The following is a 10,990-nucleotide window of genomic DNA, read 5'->3' on the forward strand; positions in this document are numbered from 1 at the left end:
ATTGTTACATTTTGTGTGTGAACTTTTTCATGGGTTTTTACAATAGAGGTCTCATACAATATTTGTCCTTTTGTGATTGACTTATTTCACTCAGCATCGACAGCAGTGGTTTTTGGTTAAAAGTGCTGGATCATATATAACTCTATGTTTAACCTTTTGAGGCACTCCCGAACTGTTTTCTAAAACAGCTGTACCATCTTATACTTCCATTAGCAGTGTACAAGAGTTCCAATTTCTCTACATCCTCACCAACACTTGTTATGATGTCTTTTTGATTCTAGGCATCCTAGTGGATGTGAAGTGGTATTTCATCGTAGATTTGCATTTCCCTGATGGCTAATGATGAACATCTTTTAATGTGCTTAGTGGCCACTTGTTTATTTTTTTGGAGAAATGTCTATTCGGAACATTCATCCATTTTTTTATTGGGCTATTATCTTTTTATTGTTAAGCTGCAAGAGTTCTTTATTCTAGATACAAGTCCGTTATCAGATATATGACTTGCAAATATTTTCTCCAACTCTGTGGGCTGTCTTGTCACTTTCTTGATTTTACTGTTTACAGCACAAAGGTTTTTATCTTCATGAAGTCAGATTTGTCTATTTTTTCTTTTATTGCTTGTGCTTTTTGTGTCATATCCAAGAAGGCTTTGCCTAACTAAAGGTTACAAAGGTTTACTCCTATGTTTTCTTTTAACAGTTTTATAGTTTTAGCTTTTAGTCTGATTTTGAGTTAATTTTTGTGTATGGCATAAGGGGTCCAATTTCATTCTTTACATGTGGATATTTACTTGTCCCAGCACCAATTGTTGAAAAGACAAACTGTACTTCACCTGTGAAGTACATACAGTAAAACCTGTGAGAGCTGGAATTTGATGGGACTGACTTGTTTTTCTGGGTCTTCCACGTTTTCTACCTTTTCTATCACTCTCTACTAGTGGAAAATATTTAAGTATTCCTTCTCTGACAAGTTTTTGCCTTACACAGGTTCTGACTTTCACAGGTTTTACTGTAACTATAATCACCTAACTAGTCATCTGGCTCCCAGTTAGACTGTAAGTACCAAGAAGGCAGGGACTGTGCCTACCTTGTTCACTACTGTATCTCCAGTATCTAGTACAATGCCTCCTAATAGCACTCCTAAATATTAGTGGAATGAATTAATAATTTTATTAATAATATTAACTCTACAACTCAGTGGGCTATACGTATTATCATCTCCATGTTACTTCGGCTCAAAGAAGGTAGGCAACTTATTTTGCTGCTTCTCAATTTGACTCATCCCCCTTGACCCTTACCTGGGGTTTGTGAAATCCTCCAGGGCAGGGACGTGCTTCTCCTTCCTCATTGTGTTGCCTCCCATCCCCTCCCCACATTCAGCTCAGGGCAGGATCAGGGTACAGGCTGGACAGATGGGTGACTGTGTGACAAATGGACAGTCAATCAAGGCCTTCCACGACCAGGCCCCTAACTACCTCTAGACCCTTTCAGCCTCCTCAGACTGTGATCCAGCAACACCTAATAACAGGGTATAACTCCATCTTCCCCACCACACACACCAGACTGTCCCTTGCTGGGTGCCACCACTCATGCTGTTCCCTTTGTCTGGAATGTCTCCTGCTTCTCCTGGTTATGTCCTACTGATGTGTTAAGACTCTGATCAGGTGCCATCTCCTCTAGGAAGCCTTCCTTGATCCCCAGGCTGGTTAGGGACATCTTCTGGGCTCTGGCAGTCCCTGTACTGTCTTGTCTCACAGCACTAATCACATTGTGTTGCCAGAGTCAGCCCTAGACTCTTTTATCAAGGGCAGGAACCATGCCTGGTCAGATGTCCCCTGTGCCACGCACAGGACCTGACATATGGCAGGTACTCAGTAAATGTTTGTAAAATGAAATGAATCTTAGAGAGAAAGAACAGGCAGCTGGAGGTACAAGATTTATCCCATCAGGCTTCCTTCATTAGAGAATGTATGAGCAAATGAAAGACCAAGTTAAGCACTTAGCAGAGGCCCAGCTCCCTGCTGGGAGAAGGGAAATGGGTAGGGGTGTTGTCTTTCATCCAAGTTTGTTCTTAAGGAAATGTGATCTCTAATGGGAGGCCTCATTTCTCACCCTGACTGCTCCTCTCATGACCCAGGCGAGCCTGGACAGATGTGCCTTCAGTCTGCCCTGTGCCCTGGGTTTCGGGTGAATGGTTCTAGTTCAGAAGCCAGGCCCAGGTTTGGGCTGAACCCAGGAGCAGGGCCACCTGCTCACACTGCTGACAAGTGGGATAGGGGCCCTGGAACCTGAAGAACCACAGCTGAATGTGCTTACAAGGTTTAAGTGCTTTGGGGGATGGGAAGGGAGAAAATGATTACCACATGGGGAGAAAGGAGGCGGGAAGGAAAGAAAGAGGAAGGAACCCACCCTTCCTCTGATATAGCCAATGGGAATATGGAAATAAGACTCAGGAATGCTTGCTTCAGGTCTGCTGAAAAAAAAAGTCAGTAAAAGCAAACGTTCCAAGTTGCTTGCAATCTGGGAGACAGGGTAAGAGACAGTGGGAACCAGGCCTTTCCCTGCCCTTAGGAAGCCCCACAATCCAGTGGCTTAAGATGAAGTCAAGCCCAGAAACTTCCTAATACAAAGAACAGAGGGTGGTGAGCAGCAGGTCCTGCCCTGTCCCTTCAGCCAGGCAGGCCCACCACATGTTTAGCCAGCCCCACACGAAGCAGGTCAACAGTGCCCACAAAGGGCTGCTGTCCAGAGCTATTGGCTTGATCATCTCATACTGCATGAGGATTCCTGATCTGTCCGAGTAGGTCGGCGTCCAAACTTGACTGGTTTTCCTGTTCGTGGACTGCCCGCCTTCGCAGTCCTGATGTTCAGCACGGCTTCTCTTCCAGAAGAGAATTCCTCTCCTATTACAACCCGGCATGGTCTTTCCTACCTGACCCTCACACCTTCCCAGGCCAGAGGGAGGTGGGCTGGGACAAAGGAGTGGAGATCCCACCCAATTGGGAGGAATTAAGGAAGGCTTCACAATGAAGGCAGCACGTGAGCTGAGCCTTAAAGGGTGGTAGTGCGAGCAGAGGGTGATGAGCACCGAATACGGAGGGCGGTCTATGAGAAAGGCCAGGATCCAGTGCTCAGGTACTGCATATTCCAGGGTGTCCTTAAAGAGGATGTTTAACACAACACTTGCTCCCTGAGCAGATGGGCCTCAGGCTGCTGCCCTTTGCTAGCGCTCCCCAAGCCCAGGGCACCCAGAGGAAGAAATAAAGAAATAGCAGCATGAAACACCTGTGCAGAGATCTAGAGAGTAGAAAGGCTGAGTAAGAATCTGCTGTAGGAATTCAGGCACATTCCCTTCCAGAAAGGATGGTCGGGCCCTCCCCACCCCAACCCCCAGGCCTAGCTCTGTTAGCAGGAAAAACTATATTTGGTGGCTTACATATTCTTTGAGACCCTAGCCTAGGTCAGTCCTATTTCCAGTGTCCAGCAAAGGCCCACTCATTCATTCATAAGTGGGACATATTTTTTGGATGGATAATGAATCAGGGAGGAGGAAAGGATGTCCTAGTTCAGGCCCTTCTTCACCTTGAATTTGTCTTATCGAAATTGCCTCTTAACAGATCTGCCTTCTGCCCTCCCCAGATTCAGTTCATCCTTCACTCTTCTGAAACACAGCTCGAACAAGGTCAGTCCCCTACCCAAAAACCTCCCCCATCTCCCCACTGCTTTCAGGATAAGAATTCAAAACTTATCCTGGGCATCCCAGGCCTTGCAGTCCAGCCACTCCCAAACCTTTCCTCTCTCCCCACACCTTCATACCTACACCAGTACCACAGTAGCCACATCAATACATTCACCAGGTCCAGTGGCCACCTAGCACCTCCTGCTCCTGCCTTTACTCAGCTTGTTCCCCTGCTCTTTGGTTCTATATGAGGTGGTGGTGTGGGGGATGCTGTGCTGAAGGACAGGATCTGTGCCTTACTTATCTCTGATTCCCTCACAAGGGGGTGAAGGGAGATTCCGAGTCACTCTAACCAAGGGAAATGGGACAAGAAAAGGGGCAGGAGGAGAGCAGGTCAGAGACTGGGGGATACTCATATGAAAGGTCCCTATGGACACTATCCAAATGGACAAGAATGAATATTCAGAACAATTCCCTGAGTCACGCACACAAAGTTCTGAAGTTTGGGGCAGGTATTTAACTTCTAGCAGAAAAACATGTATCTGAAAGAACTAAAATAATCAGCAACCGGGGGCATAATGGAATAGGCTAAACTCAGCCTCCCCAGGGCGATGGAAAGGTAGATTCACAGTGCTGCTGCTCTGCAAATACCCTCCTACACAGATCAGCCAGGGAAGGCAGCAGCTGGGCAGACTCCGGCAGTTACCAATACGGTATCCCAGGTCCGGCAAGGGCCTGCATGGGGGGCACAGCTCGTTCTACTGCGCTGCAGTAGAGTGAAGCAAGGCTCATTTGTTTCTGGGGGAGTGAAGATGCCACACACAGCCTGCAGTTATGAATGGCTCTTATAACAAGCTGACATCTGTGCTTCGTTTCCAAGATGCATCATCGCATGTTTATTAAACTATTGCTCCATCATATTTATTTGGCTACGAAACAACTCCCAGCCCATACTTTCAAAAGTGGTTTATTAAAAACTAAGCCTTGAACATTAATACTCAAAAGCACCCTTGAGAATCAATAATAATGCTGCAGATAAAATGAAAGGGAATCAAAGCAGTAAGTCTTGGTTGGGGCTGTGGCTGCCTTTCCCTGCCTACTTGTATATTCAGGCAGTTGCTGGGGAAGAGCACCAAGGGTCTGTGGTACTTGTACAGGGATAGCCACCTCAAACACCTGACTTCCTGCCTAAAACATGGGTAAGGTAGCAGGGAAGAGGGGGGTGTGCTATGTCCACCTAGCTCCAAAGGGCCAACAACGCCAAAGTTAGTTCAGTGGGGGCCACTAGTTTCACCCAGAATAAAACCTCTGCCCATAACCAAAAGCCCCATACTGAGGCCCTATGGTGGCCCCTGTGTGAGCATCCATCCTGGCACTATGTTGAGCCCTAAGTCGAGTCTCGCCCCTGCCCAAGAACAAGCCTCAAATCCAACCTGTCAGTGGTCACAAGAAGACTAGCTGAGTCAGGGAGGCTGGAGAAATTTGGTCTGTCCCTGGGCACGGGTCCAGCATCTGCACCCCAACCCTACAGGCAGGACGTTTTAGCCCCAGAAGACTTTCTGGCAGAAAGGCCTCTTCCATCTCCCTGCTAAATCTCCAACCTCCTCCATGGGAGGCCACCTTCACCCCTGTCCAGGCAACAACCAATAACACATGGCCAAACCCACAGAGAAACAAGAACAAATTGGAAGATACAGAGAAGAACCCATAGAATGTGGAGGGGACTCCTGGGAGGAATAAAACAGCTGAAGGACCAAGGGATGTTTGGGGTTAGAAAAAAGAGACACAGGGAACTAACTCCCTACTTTAAAATATGTAAGGGTTGACCTGGGCCACGGGAGCCAACATGCTTGGTGACTACAGGGAAGTCACAGGGGACAGTTCCCAGCTTAGTTTTAAGGAAGGACTTCATCCAAGGCAAAGTCATCACACAGGAAGGGGCGTACCCCCTCACCCCTCACATGAGGGAGAGCAAGGCCTGGATTTCAACACTCACCTGCGGACTTCCTGGACATTGTTGGTGCGAGCAGCTTCCATCAGGGCTGTATCTGAAGAGAGAGGGGCACTGGTCAGATCCCCGGCCAGGACCTACCCCTCAGGGCTGCCTGGTGAGACACTGGAAGTGGAAGCACTTCACAAACACGGGCTTTAGCAAGTGAAACAATACCACGATATATAAAGAAAAAGCTAATCACTCCCTCCCTCCCCACATGGTATCCACTGTTAACAACTTGTCCTTCCACATCTTTCTATTTACAGAGCCCAAACTCCTAACAACTCCTTCACATCATACAAAGTCATGTGCGTGAAGTACTGGCAACTATGTCTATGGTAAGTACTCAATGTGTGAATTATCCTCTTTATAAGTTATAAAGCTCTGTAGAAGTATAATATATTTTGTTACTGTCATTATTATTAATAACCATTCCCCTACATTGCTCCCACTTTCTTCCCCAACTCTAGTTACTCAGCCCAGTTCTCAATCTTGGTATCACAGATCACAAACCCAGTGGGAGGGACAGGATGAGGAGCCCGCAAGGGTGTGAGCCCCTCTGAGAGTGGAGACAAAACCTCGACTGAGAATCAGGAGACCTGGCTCCAACTCCTCTACCACCTACTCACTGTGTGACTGTAGCAGCCCCTTTCCCTCTCAACCCCATCTTTCTTGACTATAGAAACAACAGTCCTTGCCTTACTAGCCTCACAAGGCTGACACAGAGATGAAATGATGGTTGAAAAAATATGCAAACTCCCTGGTGCCAAGCCTAGCAAAAGGAGACCCAGAGAAGAGTATTCAGATTCCTTAGGAATCAGCAGACCTAGCAGAAAAGCTGCTAAACCTGGCCTGGCCTGGGCTCCGTGCTGGCCGTTGGCACCACCTTGTGGCTGTCAGCCTCATGAAAACAAACTCAACAGCAGAGACAATTTTTTCAAACACCAAGTGCCCATGGAGCCCTCTGTGCCAAGCCTGGTTATGAAGTACATAGTTGGGCCTGAACAGACTCCTACCCAGCCCTGCCTAGGGAGTCTCCCAGTCCAGCCAAGAGTCTCACCCAGTGAAATACAAGAGGAGGCAGTGGAGCAGAGTGGAAAAAGAAGCATCTGGAAGCAGACAGACCTGGGCTCCAGGCCCAGCTCTGCCGCTTACCTGTATGACCTGGCCAACTCACCTATCCTCTCTGAGCCTGTTTCCTCATCTGTACAACAGGGATAAGATACCCACCTTACTGTGCATATGAAAGTCAGTTCTGTGGTTCAGACATTGGTGTCTCCATCCCATGTCCTGGCCTAGGCTCCAGAACCAGGCCTTTCCTAGTTACCTTCCCCGATTGCTCTCCAAGCATACACTCAAGCATGTTCAAGCAGCCCCCAGCTGGAAGGGGAACGAGCCTTTCTCAGAGATCACTGTATCCACTCCTCCCTCACTCTACAGAAAAGAGTGGCTTCTGCAAGGTCAGAGTGGGTGAGGAATGAGATGAAATTAAAACCAGAATCTCCCTGCTCCTAAAAATAGTTTCTTCTTCACTACACTGAGGGTCTCAGCTCACAATTCCAAGTCAGGAGACAGGGTAGCTGGTAAGTCAGAAGGGGCTACTACCTCAGGTACCAGGAATGGAACTAGTTACCGTCATTATTTTGGTAAACAGACCCTGGTCTCCTTGCTGGGGTTCACATGACACTACTCAATGTCACAAAGTCCAGCCTGAAGCCCCCAGGAGCCTCTAAGGTAAGATCTTGGAATCCAGGTTCTATGGAAGTCATGTCCCCAGTGGTTTTCAACCCTGACTGCACATGAGAATCACCAATGATGCTGTGAAAACATGCTGATGCTAAGGCCCTATAGATCAATTAAATCAGAATCTCTGGGTGTAAGACCCAAGTATTAGTATTGTTTTAAAAGCTCTCCAAGTGATTCTAAACAAGGTAAAGAACCATTGGTCTGGCCCAAGCCAAACAGTACATGAGGGGAAGGACATCTTTCTCTTACAAAGCCAAGCCTCTCAGGACCACACCCCTATGTCATCTTCTCCCCAGCACTGTCACAGTCTCTTCAGGCTTGTCTCTCTTTGGCCCCTTGACTTCCCCTCATTCCATCCAAACACAATGGCCTCAGGACGCTGCTTGCTCATGAACCTCCCATGGCTCTCCATCGCCTACAGGAGAAAATTCCAAACCCTCCAACCCTTCTATCATCCAGGGCCCACTCCCTTTGCTCCATCTGCTCTCACCTTATCCCAAAGACCTCCTGTCCTCCAACCAGGCTGGCCACTCTGTTGGCCCCTGCACACACCATGCTGACCTGTGTGTGTGTCATATCTTCATTCCTGAAGCCTCTGCCTGGAATACAATCCAACTCAAGACACATTTACTGAGTACCTACTAAGTTTCAGACACTATGGTGAACCATGTGTTGGTATTGGGAAGGGAGATGGTACCAACCTAAAAAAAAAGCAAAAAAGATGCATTCCCACTCTCACTGGGGCTCCCAATGTCCCTCTTTACTCTTTTCCTTTTCATCTCTTGCCTTATCCTTCAGGACTCAAGTTAAAATTCCCCATCCCCCATAAGTCTTCAATCCTCCAGGAAGGCTTTCCTGACCCTGCTAGTTTTCTGATCCACCAACAACACATATAACACCACTTACAAGACCTGCAGGCCTAACTGCCCTGTACTGCTCCCCCATACCCCCAACCCCGACTGATTTCATGTTAAGTTAGGAGTTCCCACAATACCTAGCCCCAAACTAGGCGCACAGAAAGTATTCAAAACAATGAGGAAAGTTATAGAATCTTAATATGTCTAAGCTACAACTCTTAGAGTCTCTAGCTCAAAATCCTCATCTTGTAGATGAGGAAACTGAGGTCCAAAGAGAAGGAGCCAGAATCCAGTCACAATGGTAAATAGAAGCAGAACCAAACAAGATCCCAGGTGTCCTGACTCCCAGTCCAAGGCCTGTACTTTACAGTTGGCCACATTCTGCTGAATAAATAAATGAATGTCAAGCAGTCCCCACTGCATGGAGTCTATGAACACCATGCTTCAGTCTTCCCCTTTAAGGAATAACTGAGAATTTGAGTGTTGACTTCATGTAGACCAGCAGTCTAGCTCTCTGCCACTCCCCTCGTTTAGTCCCATGCACCCAGCTGAGATGCCAATCTGGTTCAGCCAGCCCCTATGGTTGCCTTGGGTCTCTACAGATTCTCTTGCCAACTGCCCCACATGGCAAGATCCTGAGACCGGGCACAGCAAAACCCTGGGAGACAGCAGAACAGTACTGTAAGAGTACTGGGAAATTATCCTTCACTGTATAAGTGGGCAAATTTATAGGCCAAAGAGGAGCAAAGGGGTCCCCTAGTGAACAGTGGTAGAACTGGTATTAAAACCAAGTCTCTTCGTTTCTTGGGCCACGTTAGGCTTAAGAACTTCTCTAAACCATCTGGTGCTTGCCCTTAAAGCATCCCGCGGTTTCCTGGAGACCTCTTAGAAGAGGAATTGGACCAGGCAGAATATTACAGCATAAAGAGACCATGCTCTAACATCAGATGTTTACTTCAATGCCCTCCATCGTACAGATGGACAAAATCACGGCCAAAGAGGGGGAGCTGATCTATGGGAGATTATGCAACTCAAAGGCAATGAGCTCTCCACTGCAACGCTCTACCCCTGTGATCAGATGATGTCTGGGTCCCCCCAGGCCTGAGGCTCTCCGGGTCTAAGACTATAAGCATCTCCCATCCTACAAAGATGCGGGGTCAGGGCACTCCTCCCGCCTCTACCTTCCTCGAACCCAGACAGTCCCAATAATCACCCTTGTTGGACGGGTTCTTGCTGTAGCAGTGAGCCACCAGCGCCGTGGCCAGGGCCCACATGCCCAGTCCAGCTCTGTTGGGGACCCTGCTCCAGCCGTCTTGTCCAGGTAGCATTTCTTCAAGGCTGGGAAGGCGTCCCCACGTGGTGGCTGCAAAGCACTGAGTCTCCGCATGTCCTCCTCGGCGCCTCCCGGTGGCTGCCCCTTGTCCTGCAAGCAAGGCCTGCGCTGTCCCAGGGCGCCCCCCGGCGGCTGCCCTCAGCCATTGCGGCTCCCCGCGGCCCCCGGTGGTTACGCTCCGGCTGAAGGCGCCTCCATGGCTCCTGAGCGATGGAGACGTAAGCAGTCGGATGAGGAGCCGCGGCGCCAGCGCTGTTCTCAACGCCAGGGACCCCAGCATCATTACAGCTGCTTCTTCTACAACCCCCTGGTGCCGGCCCCTGTGCTGGCCACGTCCAACATGGCTGCCGCGGCGCGTTCGAAGACGCCGCGAACGGGGTGAACTGCGCACTACCTCACGGGAGTGGTAGTTCACAGCCCTAGAACTTTCCGCAGCGGAAGAACAAAGAAACGACATATCCCAGAAGGCTGCGAAACTAACGTCACAATGACCGCCGACCTATAATAGTCCGGAGCATGTTGGGAAGTGAAGTTCGGGTTGGAGTGTGTGGGCGGGGCAGGAAGGGAAATGCCAAAGAGGGGCGTGGCTATTGGTTACGCTCCGGCCGCAGGCGCCTCGGTGCGGTTAAAGGTTAGAATCCTACGGCATCTTTACCTGTTTAGTTAGAACACGCATGACGCGGTTTCTGGCCAGGGTAAGTTAGGGAGGGACCTTACTTAGAGACCTATTGTGAAGCTTAGACTTATTTCTTTTAGACTATTTCTTTTTTCAGCCTGAGATGGTTTTTCAAAAAGGAGGTGTGAGGGTAACTGGTGCATTTGAAGTAAAATTCCTTTTGTTTTACTACGCAGACCTCCACTTCTAGGTGTTGACTCAAGAGAAATAAAACTTGTGTTCATACAAAGACTAGTACATGAATGTTTATAGCAGCTTTATTAGAAACAACCCAAATGTCTATGAACACATGAATGGATGAACAAATTGTGGTATGTCCATACTTAAAAAAAAAAAAAAAATGTTGCTGTCAGTGTGTTATGGAGTAGAACTGCTCCGTAGGGTTTTCTTGGCTGTAATCTTTATGGAAGCAGATCACCAAGCCTTTCTTCCGTGTTGCTGCTGGGTGGGTTCAAATTGACAACCTTTAGGTTAGAAGTCAAGCACAAACTGTTTGCACCACCCAGGGACCTAGATATCCATACTACTCAGCAATTAAAAGGAATGAACTATTTATACATGCAAGGACATGGATGAATCTCTAATTACGCTAAGCGAAAGAAGATAATTTTTTTAAAAAAGACTGTGTACTGTATTATTCCATTTTTGTAAAATTCTATAAAATAAAAACACAATCTAGAAAATAGTAACACAAAGAAGACTAGTGG

At 47.9% G+C, this 10,990-nt stretch overlaps 1 protein-coding gene across 2 annotated transcripts in view; it reads right to left on the bottom strand.

Moving 5' to 3' along the window:
• CLPB (ClpB family mitochondrial disaggregase) overlaps window positions 1-10,093 on the bottom strand; it is a 166,808-nt gene extending 156,715 nt beyond the window's left edge. Inside the window, exons 1-2 of one of the 2 annotated variants that reach the window (XM_023736533.1) lie at window positions 9,488-9,910; window positions 5,675-5,726 (exon numbers count right to left, since the gene is read on the bottom strand). In XM_023736533.1, coding sequence (XP_023592301.1) covers window positions 5,675-5,726; window positions 9,488-9,890 — 455 coding nt within the window. In that variant the 5' untranslated portion in view covers window positions 9,891-9,910. Of the gene's footprint in view, window positions 1-5,674; window positions 5,727-9,487 lie in introns of both variants that reach the window. The other variant, XM_004381939.2, reaches the window with a different exon arrangement.
• Window positions 10,094-10,990: the final 897 nt, after the last annotated feature.

This window comes from Trichechus manatus, unplaced genomic scaffold, assembly GCF_000243295.1.
Source record: "Trichechus manatus latirostris isolate Lorelei unplaced genomic scaffold, TriManLat1.0 scaffold00088, whole genome shotgun sequence".
NCBI lineage: Eukaryota > Metazoa > Chordata > Mammalia > Sirenia > Trichechidae > Trichechus > Trichechus manatus.